This window comes from Blennius ocellaris (assembly GCF_963422515.1).
Source record: "Blennius ocellaris genome assembly, chromosome: 12".
In the NCBI taxonomy this organism is placed as follows: domain Eukaryota; kingdom Metazoa; phylum Chordata; class Actinopteri; order Blenniiformes; family Blenniidae; genus Blennius; species Blennius ocellaris.
Genome location: NC_137661.1, coordinates 28,882,330 through 28,900,729, shown reverse-complemented (window position 1 = coordinate 28,900,729; position 18,400 = coordinate 28,882,330). Strand labels below are relative to the sequence as shown.

General features: G+C 54.0%; 1 protein-coding gene across 1 annotated transcript; it reads left to right on the top strand.

Annotated features, from left to right (window-relative positions):
• Nucleotides 1-5,370: 5,370 nt before the first annotated feature.
• ndnf (neuron-derived neurotrophic factor) lies at nucleotides 5,371-18,254 on the top strand. Its single transcript, XM_080505970.1, has 4 exons — nucleotides 5,371-5,578; nucleotides 13,701-13,904; nucleotides 14,166-14,290; nucleotides 15,732-18,254. The coding sequence occupies exons 2-4, from the start codon at nucleotides 13,702-13,704 to the stop codon at nucleotides 17,126-17,128; spliced, it is 1,725 nt and encodes a 574-aa protein (XP_080362096.1). The 5' UTR covers nucleotides 5,371-5,578; nucleotide 13,701; the 3' UTR covers nucleotides 17,129-18,254.
• The last annotated feature ends 146 nt before the right edge of the window (nucleotides 18,255-18,400 follow it).

Genomic DNA, 18,400 nt, shown 5'->3' with positions numbered 1-18,400 from the left:
CTACGTCCCATTAGAGGACTACCTGGACCGTTTGGGGGGGGTGGAGGTGATCTGTTAGGGGGTCCAGCAGCTGGTGACAGACCCCCCCCCCCCCCCCCCCCCCAGCCCCCCACCCCCAAAGCAAACACACCAGTGGATCTGTTGCCTGCAAACTCACAGAGCAACTCAAAGTACTGAAATGATTTAGTTTCTGGAATCATAAATACACATTACATTTCAAGCGCTGGGGGGGGAGTGGGGGGGGGAGGGGGGGAGGAGGGGGGGGGGGGGGGGCGCTGCCAGGACACAATCAACATGGGAAACATTTGGTGTCTTGAGTGAGCTGCTATCTGGAGGGAACACATGTTTCACCCTGATAATAACCCGTCAATCAGCAGTAGAGTCCACTGGGCGACCCCCTGCTGGGAGGTGACCCCCTGCTGGGAGGTGACCCCCTGCTGGGAGGCGACCCCCTGCTGGGAGGCGACCCCCTGCTGGGAGGTGACCCCCTGCTGGGAGGCGACCCCCTGCTGGGGAGACGCACAGCCTTTACAGGAGGAATTGGATTGAATGCAAACCTCACACACTGAAGAGATCAAGGTGTTTGAACGTGACAAAGTGGACTTTTGACACTTGAGGACAAACGGGTGTGTGTCCCTGTCCTCTGTTCCAGTCTCACGAGGACGTCTCTCAGGTCATCTCCTTGTGTCCACCGTCTGGTTCTACTTGTCAGGGGTTTGATGGATTCCTCCGCCACAAACAAAGAGTTCAGGAGGAAAACCTGACTTTTGCTGTTTTGCTTGTTGGAAACAACAACAACATTCAGGGCTTCGTTTATTTATTGCCATGAAAAGAAAACAAGCAGTGAAACATCTTGCATTAGCAACAATATCAAAACATCCTTTTTATATTTCATCAACCTTGTTTTCATGATGCAGAGGAAAAGGAAAGCTTTTTGTCAAATAACCTGCTAAAACGACGTGTTTTAACTTGAAGACACGATATTCTAATACTGGATCTGTTACAGGATCTGATGATGGAACAAACAAATGGCTGAATTCAAACTCTTGTTGCTGTTTGTGGAACAAACGTTGAGATGAAGATCTGATCAATGGAGGTTCATGAAGATGAAGGTGAAAATGTAGTATATTTCCGATTAAACTGGAAGAAGAACTCATGGAATCATATTCAAACCCAAATGAGTTTACTTTGAAAATCATTCTGCGTCTCTGACGTCTGGAACTGTTTCCTGCAAGTCTTTGTGCTGCAGCTGCTTTTCACTTTAGTTTTACCATCATATATATATATACACTTTCATACCCTCAGGTGACCCTCAGGTGACCCTCAGGTGACCCTCAGGTGACTCAGGTGACTCAGGTGACCCTCAGGTGACCCTCAGGTGACTCAGGTGACCCTCAGGTGACCCTCAGGTGACTCAGGTGACTCAGGTGACCCTCAGGTGACTCAGGTGACCCTCAGGTGACCCTCAGGTGACTCAGGTGACCCTCAGGTGACTCAGGTGACTCAGGTGACCCTCAGGTGACTCAGGTGACTCAGGTGACCCTCAGGTGACCCTCAGGTGACTCAGGTGACCCTCAGGTGACCCCCAGGTGACTCAGGTGACTCAGGTGACCCTCAGGTGACTCAGGTGACCCCCAGGTGACTCAGGTGACCCCTCAGGTGACTCAGGTGACTCAGGTGACCCCCAGGTGACTCAGGTGACTCAGGTGACTCAGGTGACCCTCAGGTGACTCAGGTGACTCAGGTGACTCAGGTGACTCAGGTGACCCTCAGGTGACTCAGGTGACCCCCAGGTGACTCAGGTGACCCTCAGGTGACTCAGGTGACTCAGGTGACCCCCAGGTGACTCAGGTGACTCAGGTGGACTCAGGTGACCCTCAGGTGACTCAGGTGACCCTCAGGTGACTCAGGTGACTCAGGTGACCCTCAGGTGACCCTCAGGTGACTCAGGGTGACTCAGGTGACTCAGGTGACCCCCAGGTGACTCAGGTGACTCAGGTGACTCAGGTGACCCCTCAGGTGACCCTCAGGTGACCCTCAGGTGACTCAGGTGACCCTCAGGTGACTCAGGGTGACCCTCAGGTGACCCTCAGGGTGACTCAGGTGAAAACCATTGCATTGTTTTCATTTCCATTCTCAAATAGCTTCTTTCATTCACTGGTGGTTCATCAGAGCCAGAAGACCCTGGTTCTGAGTCCAGGTTGGACCAGGTCTCCGGTCTCTGTGGAGGGTCTCCCTGTGCAGGACTTTCTGAGAGCCCCCCTGTCCTCCCACAGTCCCCTGTCCTCCCACACTCCCCTATCCTCCCACACTCCCCTGTCCTCCCACACTCCCCTGTCCTCCTGCAGTCCCCTGTCCTCCCACACTCCCCTATCCTCCCACAGTCCCCTGTCCTCCCACACTCCCCTGTCCTCCCACACTCCCCTGTCCTCCCACACTCCCCTGTCCTCCCACAGCCCCCTGTCCTCCCACAGTCCCCCTGTCCTCCCACAGTCCCCTGTCCTCCCACACTCCCCTGTCCTCCCACAGTCCCCTGTCCTCCCACACTCCCCTGTCCTCCCACAGCCCCATGTCCTCCCGCACTCCCCTGTCCTCCCACACTCCCCTGTCCTCCCACACTCCCCTGTCCTCCCGCAGTCCCCTGTCCTCCCACAGTCCCCTGTCCTCCCGCAGTCCCCTGTCCTCCCACACTCCCCTGTCCTCCCACACTCCCCTGTCCTCCCACAGTCCCCTGTCCTCCCACACTCCCCTGTCCTCCCACACTCCCCTGTCCTCCCGCACTCCCCTGTCCTCCCACAGTCCCCTGTCCTCCCACACTCCCCTGTCCTCCCGCAGTCCCCTGTCCTCCCACAGCCCCCTGTCCTCCCACAGTCCCCTGTCCTCCCACAGCCCCCTGTCCTCCCACAGTCCCCTGTCCTCCCACAGCCTCCTGTCCTCCCACAGTCCCCCTGTCCTCCCACAGCCCCCTGTCCTCCCACACTCCCCCTGTCCTCCCACAGCCCCCTGTCCTCCCACACTCCCCTGTCCTCCCACAGTCCCCTGTCCTCCCACACTCCCCTGTCCTCCCACAGTCCCCTGTCCTCCCACACTCCCCTGTCCTCCCACAGTCCCCTGTCCTCCCACAGCCCCCTGTCCTCCCACAGTCCCCTGTCCTCCCACAGCCCCATGTCCTCCCACAGTCCCCTGTCCTCCCACACTCCCCTGTCCTCCCACACTCCCCTGTCCTCCCACACTCCCCTGTCCTCCCACAGTCCCCTGTCCTCCCACACTCCCCTGTCCTCCCACAGTCCCCTGTCCTCCCACACTCCCCTGTCCTCCCACAGTCCCCTGTCCTCCCACATTCCCCTGTCCTCCCACAGCCCCCTGTCCTCCCACAGCCCCCTGTCCTCCCACAGTCCCCTGTCCTCCCACAGCCCCCTGTCCTCCCACAGCCCCCTGTCCTCCCACAGTCCCCTGTCCTCCCACACTCCCCTGTCCTCCCACAGTCCCCTGTCCTCCCACACTCCCCTGTCCTCCCGCAGCCCCCTGTCCTCCCACAGTCCCCTGTCCTCCCACAGCCCCCTGTCCTCCCGCAGCCCCCTGTCCTCCCACAGTCCCCTGTCCTCCCACAGTCCCCTGTCCTCCCACACTCCCCTGTCCTCCCACAGTCCCCTGTCCTCCCACATTCCCCTGTCCTCCCACAGCCCCCTGTCCTCCCACAGCCCCCTGTCCTCCCACAGTCCCCTGTCCTCCCACAGCCCCCTGTCCTCCCACAGCCCCCCTGTCCTCCCACAGTCCCCTGTCCTCCCACACTCCCCTGTCCTCCCACAGTCCCCTGTCCTCCCACACTCCCCTGTCCTCCCGCAGCCCCCTGTCCTCCCACAGTCCCCTGTCCTCCCACAGCCCCCTGTCCTCCCACAGTCCCCTGTCCTCCCACAGCGCAAAGCCTTCAGGACAATCAGGGGTCTCACAAGTCAACATGTTGGAGCTGCACAGTGTTTGCTTGTTGTTGAATCTCAGTATTTATGAGGTTTGAATGATTTCCCAGGTTCAAACACACAGAATGTTTCTATAATTCCTAATATTTCCACGACAGGAGGCCCTGGACAGTTTTTACCACCTGAAGAAAGTTCATCTGTGACGTCCTTTAAGAGATGCTGATGGATTAAAGCAGATGTTTACAGATGTGGACAAGCTAAACCAGTGAAGTGTCTGAGGCGTCGTCAGTCAACCAGACGCTGCAGGAACAACTGATTCTGAGCTTTGCTTCACTTTTGACGCGATGCAGTCGGAGAAATGTGAGGAAACTCTGCTTCTATCAGACAGTTTTTAATGAGAACGTCTCTCCCTGAAACGTAAACAATGATCTGCTGAAGGTGTCCAGATGGAAGAAGCTGGATATTTACCTTCCAGCAGCAGCGTCGTACCTGCTGCGGCCGCCAGGTGACGCTGTTGTTCCAACACTAAGCTGGACTGAACTCCAGAGTTCAATAAAGACAATTATCACCACAAACCTGAAGAGGCATTTTCAAATCCTTTTCAGTGAAACAAGGAGAATGGAGTTGGTACGACCTCTCCTGCAGGAGGGTTCTAGGTCATCCTCAGCAGAACAGGAGGGTTCTAGGTCATCCTCAGCAGAACAGGAGGGTTCTAGATCATCCTCAGCAGAACAGGAGGGTTCTAGGTCATCCTCAGCAGAACAGGAGGGTTCTAGATCAACCTGGATCTGTGCGTCCTGCTGAACCTGAAAGAACTCACCTTCCTCTGTTCAGCCTCTCGTCACTCTGACAGAAATCAAGTCATGAAAACAACAAACGTCTCTTATAGTGGATGAACGTTTAGAAGTTCTGGCTTCAAGCCAACAGTGAGAATCTCCACAGGTGAGAGACAAACTCTCCACCTGGTCTGGTTCATGGTACCGGGGGGGGGGGGGGGGGGGGGGGGCAGCAGAGAAATAAAGAGTTTGAGGGGAACCCCGCTGTAGGAGTGACTGACCTCCAGTCTGGTTTAATATGAGGAATCCTGCTTTAATGGTCTCCTCTTTAAAGTGTGTGTGTGTGTGTGTGTGTGTGTGTGTGTGTGTGTGTGTGTGTGTGTGTGTGTGTGTGTGTGTGTGTGTGTGTGTGTGTGTGTGTGTGTGTGTGTGTGTGGAGCCGCACCAGCATCGCGTCTTTTGGAATCTTAAAAGCGCAGCGAAGAAGTTCGCAGCAGTTTTGCCTCCAATCCGGAGGAGGTTCAATGCGGAGCGCGGCGGGGGAGGGACGCTCTGCCAGCCCCCCCCCCCCCCCCCCCTCCCTCTCTCTCTCTCTCTCTATCTCTCTCTCTCTCTCTCTCTCTCTCTCTCTCTCCCTCTCTCTCTCTCACCAGAGACCAGTTAAAGCCGCAGGAGGACTGCGCCCCGCCGCAGAGCCGCCTGGTCCGATGCTCGCAGCAACAATAGATTTGTGAGGAACTACAGCGTGTTTTTCTTTTTCCTCCTGATCCGCTTCACTTTTACGGCACTTTTTTCTTTCTTGCTCGAGAATCCAGACATTTTGGGAGTTTGGTTCCACAGCAGGACTCATCCTTCACGGTACTTCGTCGCTGCTGATCGGAAGAGGTAAGAAACATTTGGTCGTTTTGCTCCTGCAGGACTTTCCTGATCGACCCGGAGCTTCTGGGGAAGAGGAGAGGAGAACTGAGTCCTTCTCTTCCTTTAACTCCCACTCTTTGTTTCATCTGCATCAAAACTCCATAAACATTCAGAGCTGCGCTCTTCGTGTTAATAGAACCTTTGAAACGTCTGCCAGAGAGAGAGAGAGAGAGGGAGAGAGAGAGAGAGAGAGAGAGAGGGAGAGAGAGAAAGAGGAGAAGAGGTTTTGCGGTTTACAACTCCGGGAAGTTAAAAGTTTCAAACAAATTTCAATCAAGCCCCGACTCGCATGTTTTTGTAATTGTGGGTTTCTCCCGGTTCTGGTTCTGACCCTCAACCCGTCTCCTCCGGGTTCTGACCCTCAACCCGTCTCCTCCGGGTTCTGGTTCTGACCCTCAACCCGTCTCCTCCGGGTTCTGGTTCTGACCCTCAACCCGTCTCCTCCGGGACCAGGAGCCGACGAGCGGACGAACTTTGACAAAGTGTCTTCCTGCCCCTCGAAGGTCCCCAGACCCCCGATAAAGACCGTGAATTGATCGATCCTGAGTGAAGCGGCTCTTCTGTCCTCTGGACGCTTTTTCTCTCTGCGACCTTCACACACGTTCCTGAGATCCGGTACATGCTTTCCTGCACCGAGACTCGCTGTGCGCGCTTTTACGCACCTGAGTCCGGGACGGACCTGAGCCCGGGACGGACCTGGGCCCGGGACGGACCTGGGCCCGGGAGTCCAGGACGGACCTGAGCCGAGCCACCTGCATAGGAGGGGAAATGTGGATTTGGTTGGTTGACAGTTGACGTGGTTTTCAGTGAAGCAGTAATAACGGGTCGGGTCGGGTCGGGTCCAGTTCCTCCTCCGGTCCAGGAGGGTCAATGAGAGACCCACCGGAGCCGGTCCAGTAAGTCTCTAGCAGCTCCTTCTACTTCCTCAGAGAATGAATCCTGAACAAAAGAGTCAAATGTTCAGGTCCGGAACTAAAACCCTCATTTACATATGAAGACTGGAAGAATTCCTCCAGGGTCTCCAGACCAGGTCCAGGGAACTGACGGGTTCTGGTCTCTGCAGTCTGGAGGGTCTTTGTCCCAAACCAGAGTCTCAACCAGAGTCTTTGTCCAAAACCAGAGTCTCAACCAGAGTCTTTGTCCTAAACCAGAGTCTCAACCAGAGTCTGTCCAAAACCAGAGTCTCAACCAGAGTCTTTGTCCTAAACCAGAGTCTCAACCAGAGTCTTTGTCCAAAACCAGAGTCTCAACCAGAGTCTTTGTCCAAAACCAGAGTCTCAACCAGAGTCTGTCCAAAACCAGAGTCTCAACCAGAGTCTTTGTCCTAAACCAGAGTCTCAATCAGAGATCAGGATCCTGTTTTTATTTCCTTTTAAATTATTCATCATATCCAAAGTAAAGGCGCTTCTAATTCTCCTCCTCCTCCTCCTCTTCCTCTTCCTCCTCCTCCTCTTCCTCCTCCTCCTCTTCCTCCTCTCGCTGCTCCTCAAACAACCTGAGCAGGATGGTGATTGACTCCTGTCCCTGCAGACTTGCCGCGATGGTGGGCAGTGTGGGGGGGGGGGGGGGGGGTGGGGGGGGGTAACTCCTTCACCCTCAACTCTGTCTGACAGGCTGCTTGGTGTGTTTTAACGGAGGAAGCTCCCTCCGACCTCCGACCTGCTGGGGGGGGGGGCACAGGAAACTGGGCTCTGCTATTGTACCAGCCGGTGGTCATGATGATGAGGGTGATGAGGATGATGATGAGGATGAGGAGGATGATGAGGATGAGGATGATGAGGCTGGCGAGCAGGAAGGTCCCGAGTGATGATTTATCCTCGTATGCAGCCTGACGCCAGAGGAATGTAGTGGTCGTGGACACACACACACACACACACACACACACACACACACACACACACACACACACACACACACACACACACACACACACACACACACACACACCCAGCAGATACAAACCTCCATCTTGGATGGCAGCCCCACCACAGGCTCTACCAGTTCATTAATGGCTGTTCAGTCGTCCAACAACACCACAGCTGGTTTGCTTTGGCCCGCCTGCAGACCAGGACCAGGTCCAGGTCCAGGTCCAGGACCAGGTCCAGGTCCAATGCCAGGTCCAGGTCCAGGTCCAGGTCCAGGTCCAGGTCTCGTGTGGCTCCCTGAAGTGACGGCTTGATGGAGCTCCAGACGTCCTGAAGAGAAGCTTGAGGCTCCAGTTCATGTTGGACTGAAATTCTCTTTATTTGTCTTGAAATTAAACTTCTTTTATTCCCTCGTTCACTTAATGAGCTCCATGTGGCAGCAGGATCTTTCATCCTGAGAGGGGGGGGGGAGAGGGGAGAGAGAGAGAGGGGAGAGAGAGAGAGAGGGAAGCTGGTTAATTGAAGGGAGGTCAGACACACACAGTTGCAGCTGCGTTGTTGTCATTAACCGCTATTTTTCAGATGCAGATGTGTGAACGTGACGGAGAAGTGTGAACGTGACGGAGAAGTGTGAACGTGACGGAGAAGTGTGAACGTGAAGGAGAAGTGGGAACGTGACGGAGAAGTGTGAACGTGATGGAGAAGTGTGAACGTGAAGGAGAAGTGTGAATGTGACGGAGAAGTGTGAACGTGACGGAGAAGTGTGAACGTGACGGAGAAGTGTGAACGTGAAGGAGAAGTGTGAACGTGACGGAGAAGTGTGAACGTGAAGGAGAAGTGTGAACGTGACGGAGAAGTGTGAACGTGACGGAGAAGTGTGAACGTGAAGGAGAAGTGTGAACGTGACGGAGAAGTGTGAACGTGAAGGAGAAGTGTGAACGTGACGGAGAAGTGTGAACGTGACGGAGAAGTGTGAACGTGAAGGAGAAGTGTGAACGTGACGGAGAAGTGTGAACGTGAAGGAGAAGTGTGAACGTGACGGAGAAGTGTGAACGTGATGGAGAAGTGTGAACGTGAAGGAGAAGTGTGAATGTGACGGAGAAGTGTGAACGTGACGGAGAAGTGTGAACGTGACGGAGAAGTGTGAACGTGAAGGAGAAGTGTAAACGTGAAGGAGAAGTGTGAACGTGACGGAGAAGTGTGAACGTGAAGGAGAAGTGTGAATGTGACGTTACACACTTTGTAATGACCTCAAATTAGAGTCGGTAAAAGCTGCTGAAGCTGAGATTGTCCTGACGAGACGCCGTTGGTCACACAGGAGAGGAAAAGACGTGCAGCTCATCAGATTGTAGTTTCTGCTGTTGTGCGTTGGAACTGTTCACTGCAGGAGGAACAGTCGGTGTTCACTGGCAGGAGGAACAGTCGGAGTTCACTGCAGGAGGAACAGTCGGAGTTCACTGCAGGAGGAACAGTCGGAGTTCACTGCAGGAGGAACAGTCGGTGTTCACTGGCAGGAGGAACAGTCGGAGTTCACTGCAGGAGGAACAGTCGGTGTTCACTGCAGGAGGAACAGTCGGAGTTCACTGCAGGAGGAACAGTCGGTGTTCACTGCAGGAGGAACAGTCGGAGTTCACTGCAGGAGGAACAGTCGGAGTTCACTGCAGGAGGAACAGTCGGTGTTCACTGCAGGAGGAACAGTCGGAGTTCACTGCAGGAGGAACAGTCGGTGTTCACTGCAGGAGGAACAGTCGGAGTTCACTGCAGGAGGAACAGTCGGAGTTCACTGCAGGAGGAACAGTCGGTGTTCATTGGCAGGAGGAACAGTCGGAGTTCACTGCAGGAGGAACAGTCGGTGTTCACTGGCAGGAGGAACAGTCGGAGTTCACTGCAGGAGGAACAGTCGGTGTTCGCTGGCAGGAGGAACAGTCGGAGTTCACTGCAGGAGGAACAGTCGGTGTTCACTGGCAGGAGGAACAGTCGGAGTTCACTGCAGGAGGAACAGTCGGTGTTCATTGGCAGGAGGAACAGTCGGAGTTCACTGCAGGAGGAACAGTCGGTGTTCACTGCAGGAGGAACAGTCGGAGTTCACTGCAGGAGGAACAGTCGGAGTTCACTGCAGGAGGAACAGTCGGTGTTCATTGGCAGGAGGAACAGTCGGAGTTCACTGCAGGAGGAACAGTCGGTGTTCACTGGCAGGAGGAACAGTCGGAGTTCACTGCAGGAGGAACAGTCGGTGTTCACTGCAGGAGGAACAGTCGGAGTTCACTGCAGGAGGAACAGTCGGTGTTCACTGGCAGGTGGAACAGTCGGTGTTCGCTGGCAGGAGGAACAGTCGGTGTTCACTGCAGGAGGAACAGTCGGTGTTCACTGGCAGGAGGAACAGTCGGAGTTCACTTGCAGGAGGAACAGTCGGTGTTCACTGGCAGGAGGAACAGTCGGAGTTCACTGGCAGGAGGAACAGTCGGTGTTCACTGGCAGGTGGGAACAGTCGGTGTTCACTGGCAGGCGGAACAGTCGGTGTGCACTGCAGGAGGAACAGTCGGTGTTCACTGGCAGGAGGAACAGTCGGTGTTCACTGCAGGAGGAACAGTCGGTGTTCGCTGGCAGGCGGAACAGTCGGTGTTCGCTGCAGGAGGAACAGTCGGTGTTCGCTGCAGGAGGAACAGTCGGTGTTCGCTGGCAGGCGGAACAGTCGGTGTTCACTGCAGGAGGAACAGTCGGTGTTCACTGCAGGAGGAACAGTCGGTCTCCTCCAGGGTTCAGTTCCAGTGTGACGCCGGCTGGAATCTGAATCAATAGTTAATTTAACTCGACGCCTCCAGCACAGTGAATTAAAGCAGCAGCTGCTAGTTTAGCTGTTTCAGTGGAAATGTGGGATTGACTTTTAAACAAGACAAGTTAAACGTAAGGTGAAAATGAGTTGGGTGTGACGGCTGCAGTCATACTCGCGTGCAGCAGGGTCACACATGAGTGAGTTGCAGCCGCCGCTGTTCTTCAGGTGTGATTGTGTCAGTGGAGTTTAGGAAGGACGATAACAATAAACTCCCGTTTGCCCTTGAGCCCCGTGCTGCAGGCTGTTGATTGGTCATGAAGGCGTACAGCCAAGCGTTTCACCAAGCTTCACTACAAGTCAACATCTTTTCAAGGTATAAATAAACATCAGAAGAAACAACAAAATAAAGTCGACACGACTGCGGGTGACCTTGCCTTGAAGTCCTCTGCGTGGCGGCGCGTCTCCCTCTTTCTAATTAAAACTTACACTGGATTTTTTCCAGATGTAACTTTTGTAAGTGTTATTTTGGTAAAGCAGACGGTGGCAGAGAGCCGCAGAGGCCTGCCTGGAGAAGCCCTGCACCGGCGGCGTGGCACCAGGGGACCTCACCAGGTGACCTCACCAGGGGACCTCACCAGGGGACCTCACCAGGTGACCTCACCAGGGGACCTCACCAGGTGACCTCACCATGTGACCATACCAGGTGACCTCACCAGGGGACCTCACCAGGTGACCTCACCATGTGACCTCACCAGGGGACCTCACCATGTAACCTCACCAGGTGACCTCACCATGTGACCTCACCAGGTGACCTCACCAGGGGACCTCACCAGGTGACCTCACCATGTGACCTCACCATGTAACCTCACCAGGTGACCTCACCATGTGACCACAGTGACCTCCACACAACGGCTCGGGTTCAGGGGCTCATGGGGGGGTCATGGGGCTCATGGGGGGGTCAGGGGCTCATGGGGGGGTCATGGGGCTCATGGGGGGGGGTTCAGGGGCTCATAGGGGGGTCATGGGGCTCATGGGGGGGTCATGGGGCTCATGGGGGCTTCAGGGGTTCATGGGGGGGTCATGGGGCTCATGGGGGGTTCAGGGGTTCATGGGGGGGTCATGGGGCTCATGGGGGGTTCAGGGGTTCAGGGCTTAAATCAGCCGCGTCACATCACATGTGTTAATGTCAGCGGCTGTTTGATGATGTCACGACGTCCGTGTGACGGCCGGGGTCGGTTGGTGGGGACGGGCTCCTGTATCTCCGTGGTGACGGTGCTGATGGTGCTGATAGTGGTGGTGGTGGTGGTGCTGATAGTGCTGATAGTGCTGATGGTGCTGATGGTGGTGGTGCTGGTGATGGTGGTGGTGATGGTGGTGGTGGTGGTGATGGTGCTTGTGATGGTGGTGGTGGTGCTGATGGTGCTGGTGATGGTGGTGGTGATGGTGCTGGTGGTGGTGATGGTGCTGGTGATGGTGGTGGTGGTGCTGATGGTGCTGGTGATGGTGGTGGTGGTGGTGCTGATAGTGCTGATGGTGCTGATGGTGGTGGTGGTGGTGCTGGTGGTGCTGATGGTGCTGGTGGTGCTGGTGGTGGTGATGCTGATGGTGGTGCTGATGGTGGTGGTGATGGTGCTGGTGATGGTGGTGGTGATGGTGCTGGTGGTGCTGATGGTGGTGGTGATGGTGCTGGTGATGGTGGTGGTGATGGTGCTGGTGGTGCTGATGGTGGTGGTGATGGTGCTGGTGGTGCTGATGGTGCTGGTGGTGTTGGATGTTGGACTGTAAGGCAGCCTGGGACTGGACGTCCCTCCTCAGTGTTTTGGAGTTAAAAGACACGTCTCAGTTCCAAGAGTTGATAAATCAACTTCTGCTGAGTCAAACCTCAAAGTTCCACTTTTCCTTTTCGCTCTCTGAAGTCTGGTGGCATGACGACGGGGGCCGGCGGAGACAGGGACACAGACAGGGACAGAGACTGGGACAGAGACAGGGACACTGACGGGGGCCGGCGGAGACAGGGACAGAGACAGGGACAGAGACAGGGACAGGGACAGAGACTGGGAAAGAGACAGGGACACTGACGGGGGCCGGCGGAGACAGGGACAGAGACAGAGACAGGGACAGGGACAGAGACTGGGACAGAGACGGGGGACTTTTTTAAAGGGTAGTGTTTTCATGGGGAGGTTTGTAGTGTGAAGCTTCAGCCTGGATTCTCTACTTGTTGAGAGGAGCGAAGGAGAGGAGTAAAGGAGAGGAGTGAAGGAGAGGAGATCAGGAGAGGAGATCAGCAGAGGAGATCAGCAGAGGAGCGAAGGAGAGGAGCGAAGGAGAGGAGTGAAGGAGAGGAGATCAGCAGAGGAGCGAAGGAGAGGAGTGAAGGAGAGGAGATCAGCAGAGGAGTGAAGGAGAGGAGATCAGCAGAGGAGATCAGGAGAAGAGATCAGCAGAGGAGCGAAGGAGAGGAGATCAGCAGAGGAGCGAAGGAGAGGAGATCAGAAGAGGAGATCAGGAGAGGAGCGAAGGAGAGGAGATCAGCAGAGGAGCGAAGGAGAGGAGTGAAGGAGAGGAGATCAGGAGAGGAGCGAAGGAGAGGAGATCAGCAGAGGAGCGAAGGATGTGTGTGGAAGTGTGAAAGAGGTTGGTGAAAAAGCAGCGATGAAGGGATGGAGAGAGACAAAGAGCAGTGAAAGAGGAGAGGGAGGGTCATGACGAGGACACGTCTCTCTGGATAGTCGTCCTGATGGAATCACCAGGATTCCTGTTCAGCTGCGATCAATGAGGCCCGATCAATAGACACATGAGAGGATCTGCACTGCAAACGGCACCAACATCTTGATGTTTCATATTTCCCTCAGTCAAACTCCTACCACAGGGATTTGGAGATTTTTTTTATTTTTTATTATTAAGCGATTTATGAAATGGAGCGCTGAGCAATGTCTTTTCCTTCACATGGTCCTGTTGAAGCACTAATCCCTCCTCTCTCTCTCTCTCTCTCTCTCTCTCTCTCTCTCTCTCTCTCTCTCTCTCTCTCTCTCTCTCTCTCTCTCTCTCACTCTCTCTGGGTTGCTCGTCACATTTTCACGACAGACGGTGGTTGTGTTATGAACAAGATTAGGAATTAAATGTTCATTAGGGTTGTAACTGTCAATGCCATCGGAACGCAAACCTTTAAAGGTCATTTGTTCCTGCTAACAATCAGCAGTGATCGTTACACAAATCACCAGTGTGCAGCAGTATTATTTAACATTTTCAGTTTTAGACATGCCTGTGGAAAATAAAAACAAATTGGAATTTTCAGGGTTTCTTTGCAATATTTTGGTTTGATTTGGTTCCATTCCATGTTTTAAATGAGTGTTTTCCGCCAGTGACTGACTTCATGTCGGTGGTTCCTCCTACATGGACCCTCAGTGAAACACAACAACAGCCAGTGAACCGCTGCTGGCCTGTGTTTCAGGATGAGGCGGTGCAGAGGCTGGACTGGGGTTCTGCTGGTGCTGCTCGGTCTGACGGCGCCGGGCTCTCAGGCCCAGAAGCTGCCCACCAGGGACGAGGGCCTCTTCCAGATGCAGATCAGAGACAAGTCGCTGTTCCACGACTCCTCCGTCATTCCGGACGGCGCCGAGATCAGCGGCTACCTGTTCAGGGACACGGCCAAGAGGTGAGAGACGAGTCACAGCCGGGACCCAATAACAGCTCTCTATTGAGGTTCAGCTGCTGGCTGAAGAAAACACCACGGGACAGGAAGTCCAGACTCCGTCACATGACCTGCTGTTGATGTGAGAAGTGATTGGGAGGCTAGAAGGGAAAGACGTCAACATGTTCTCCAGCTCTGCTCCACGTAGTCACTCCACACAGAAGAACGTCCAATTATGACGAGTCACGAACACCGGCGCTCACATCAGACCTGCTATTTTCACAGGTACTACTTTGTGGTGGAAGAAGACAACACCCCCCTGTCTGTGACCGTGACGCCTTGCGACGCCCCCCTGGAGTGGAAGCTCACGCTGCAGGAGCTTCCAGAGGAATCCAGCGGCGAGGCTTCAGGTACGGCTGACATCAGAGTTAATGACACGTTATCTGGGAATATCTCAATCCTCTCACACACAATCAACCGGCGCTGGGATGTTAGGCTTTGTGTTTTGCTAGGTTTTAATTAAGACACAGTCGGAGTGTCTAGTCGGACCACTTATGAGGTCTGACTGGTTCCAGGCTGTAATTTCAGAGAAGAGCTCAGCTCAGGTCACACGACTGAATCAAAGCCGTCACGTCCCTTTACTTACCGCTGCTTTCAGGTCAATCCTTCTGCACTGTGAGCTTTCCTGGTTTCCACCGCTTTTTACTGTCACATTCTAACTTTCTCCATCTGGAGGGAGTCCCTTCAGCACTGTGTGTGTGTGTGTGTGTGTGTGTGTGTGTGTGTGTGTGTGTGTGTGTGTGTGTGTGTGTGTGTGTGTGTGTGTGTGTGTGTGTGTGTGTGTGTGTGTGTGTGTGTGTGTGTGTGTGTGTGTGTGTGTGTGTGTGTGTGTGTGTGTGTGTGAACTCTTGTCAGATGAAATCCAGAATTCAAAAGTTTAGAAATGATAACCCAGAAGCTCCACAGCAGAAGACCAGACGAGGTCCGGGTTCAGTCCATGACTTCATGAAGAAGAATCGTTCTGTGATCGTCTTCCTGTCTTTGCGCCGTGGTCCTGCAGAACGTCTCCAGAGGGAGGAGGTCTCGGAGCGTTCACTTTTAGCACACCACTGAGCACACAAACACAATATTATGGTTGCTTGCTGCAGCTCTGACTGTCCCTCTCATGTCGGAGCGACAAGGCGCCTCTCTGTAGCTCAGCTTCCCGGAAAGACGGAGTGAATGCTGGCCTGTGATCTTTGGGATGTTTGCAGTGAAAACATGGTTGCCATGTGGGGGGGGGGGGGGGGGGGGGGCGATCCTCCACGAGGCTCCCAGAGTTTGAAAATGACCTCATTGCGTTAAAACATTTTTCTGTCAGTACTCGAGATGCGGAGGCGCATGGAGCTCCTGGCTGTTGTGCTCGGATCACCTGCAGAGTTGTAGATGACATTAATGTTGGCGAAGACTCACGTTCAGTGTTGAGCACTGCAATAGCAGGTATCGTTGTTCTTTATCTTTGTCTGGCAAAGTCTAATCAGTTCATCGTGAATCAAGGGAAAATGAGTCGACTGAGACTGAATTGAACCGACCTGCCAAGCGTTCGTCATCACTTTGACTTAGACCCTTGATTTGGTCTGTAATCGGTGCTCAATTTGAAGAAATCCCCTGAAGTCAGGCTGCAGGACGATATTGACGGGAATGTAATTGCTGGAGATTCCAACATAAAACCTCTGGCTCACAAAATCGGTCCAAAGACATCTGATGAAGAAAGACTGAAAGTTGTTGAAAACAATGACGGAAATCTTTGCGTGGATGCAAAACCAAGCAAAGAGTTCACATTTCGTCTCTTTTTTCAAACGTGTCTTTCAGGCGAGCCGGAGCCTCTGGACCAGCAGAAGCAGCAGGTGACGGTGGACGAGGGGACGGAGCTCTTCACCTACAAGGGCAACGACGTGGAGTCCTACGTGGCCACCAGCACGCCGTCCGGCCTGTACCAGCTGGAGCTGCTGTCCACGGAGAAGGACAGCAACTTCAAGGTGTATGCCACCACCACTCCAGAGTCAGACCAGCCCTACCCAGAGCTGCCGTACGACCCCCGCGTGGACGTGACGGCGCTGGGCCGCACCACCGTCACCCTGGCGTGGAAGCCCACGCCGACGGGCTCCCTGATGGGCCAGCCCGTCCAGTACTGCGTCGTCATCAACAAGGAGCACAACTTCAAGAGTATGTGTGCGGCCGAGGCCAAGATGAGCACCGACGACGGCTTCATGCTGGCTCCCAAGCCGGGCCGGGACTTCAGCCCGTTTGACTTTGTGCACTTTGGCTTCGTTTCTTCCGACAGTGGTTTTGGAAAAGACCGGGGCCTCAGCAGTAACAAGATCTCCCGGGCCTACACGGCCAAGCTCAGAGCGGCAGACATCCAGAAGCTGTGCATTGGCAATAAAAACATCTTCACCGTGTCGGACCTGAAGCCGGACACGCAGTACTACTTTGACGTGTTTGCGGTGAACTCCGCCACCAACACCAGCACGGCGTACGTGGGAACCTTCGCCCGCACCAAGGAGGAAGCTCGCCAGAAGACGGTGGATCTGAAGGATGGGAAGGTGTCGGACGTCTTCATCAAGAGGAAGGGCAGCAAGTTCCTGCGCTTCGCTCCGGTGTCTTCCCACCAGAGGGTCACGCTGTTCGTCCACACGTGTCTGGACGCCGTGCAGGTGCAGGTGAGGCGCGACGGCAAGCTGCTGCTGTCCCAGAACGTGGAGGGGGTCCGGCAGTTCCAGCTGAGGGGGAAGCCCAAAGCCAAGTACCTGATCCGCCTGCGGGGCAGCCGGAAAGGCGCCTCCACGCTGAAGGTGCTGGCCACCACGCGGCCCAGCAGCAAGCAGCCCTTCCCTTCCCTTCCCGAGGACACGCGCATCAAGGCCTTCGACAAGCTGCGCTCCTGCTCCTCCGTCACCGTGGCCTGGCTCGGCACGCAGGACCGCAACAAGTACTGCATCTACCGCAAGGAGGTGGCGGACAGCTACGGCGAGGAGCAGCGACGCCGAGAACAGAACCAGTGCGCCGGACCGGAGACCCGCAGGAAGTCAGAAAAGGTCCTGTGCAAGTACTTCCACAGCCCCAACCTGCAGAAGGCTGTGACCACAGAGACCGTCGGCGGCCTGGAGGCGGGCAAGACCTACCAGCTGGACGTTTACGTGGTGGGACACAGTGGCCACTCGGTCAAGTACCAGAGCAAACTGGTGAAAACCAGGAAGTACTGCTAAATGACTCTGCAAAGAAGAAATCTATTATAAATATATATATGAAATAAGTTTATTTAACTCTAAGTGATATTCTACTAAGGAGTGTATACAGACTGACTACTCACACGGCCGGCGGCCCCGTTTGCTGAGAGACACATCAACTTGTATATTTATGTTTACATCTCATGGCGGCTGCCCGGCAGCGTCTCGCCAGGCTCGTGGTCCGGACTCGCTGTTGCCACCGGGGAGGCAGGACTTCAAAGAAGATCATCTTTCACCTCGTGTGTTTCTCTGTTGCCGCATGACGTTTTGCCTTCGTCCGTCATGTTTGTCTCCGGAGAAGACGTGTCCGCTTTGTACAGAACTCTCGCTGCATATTCACGTGTTTTAGGAGGAATTTAAATTATTTTATACTTTTCGTCTCTGTTTTTTTGATCGCTTGTTTTTATTGACGACAATAATAACTGTCACGAGAAGATTCCAGTTTCATGAGGACGTTGTCGTATTCAGACATTCCCCTGCGTGTCTCAGCCAGTGTTTGCTCTCCAGCCCATCCTGTAAGTGTTCTGTGCTGCGAATCTGTGTTACTATCACTGTATCGCCATGTGTGTGTGTGTGTGTGTGTGTGTGTGTGTGTGTGTGTGTGTGTGTGTGTGTGACATGTACAGAGCTGTCCTGCCAATATTCATGTACATAAAGACTAAATATAGAACCAGTAATCCCTGTGTCACGCTGGGTGTCGTGTTCTTTCGCCAAGCAGCTTCAGTCGGAGACGAACCGTCGTGTTTGTAGATCCAGACGCCGAAACTCCAGTTGTTTCAGTGGAACCTGATGGAGGAACACATTTTTAATTATAGGAATATATTGGGGAAAAGAAACGCTTGCTTGTATTTTTCCTTTGTTTAAAACTAACTTAAAATTGAGTTTCAACATTAAAACACGACCTCTTTGGGAAACATTAGTTTGACGTGTTGGAGGGTCAGAATCGTACCGACGCTCCTTGTGGAACACGGTTCCACGTGACGGGTTCTCATCGCCCAATACGTGGGAATATGAACACATGAGTTCAACTCTTCATAATGGCCGACGGTCTTTCTGCACAGGATTCCCTCAATAAACACCAGATTAAAGTCTGAACTAAACTTTATATTACCAAGCTGGAATTGTCTTCTTTCATATCACTGTTCTCAAATCCTGGTTTCAACTATTTCTGCTTTTCTTGTCTTTATAAATGACAGCAGATGTTGGTGGAAACCATGTGACGTGGCCCCCATGTTAACTTTGAAAAGTGAA

Coding starts and splice junctions, on each gene's coding strand:
- ndnf (XM_080505970.1), top strand. CDS start 13,702: ATGAGGCGGTGCAGAGGCTGGACTGGGGTTCTGCTGGTGCTGCTCGGT. Junction 13,905..14,165: donor TTCAGGGACACGGCCAAGAG/GTGAGAGACGAG, acceptor CTATTTTCACAG/GTACTACTTTGTGGTGGAAG. Junction 14,291..15,731: donor ATCCAGCGGCGAGGCTTCAG/GTACGGCTGACA, acceptor CGTGTCTTTCAG/GCGAGCCGGAGCCTCTGGAC.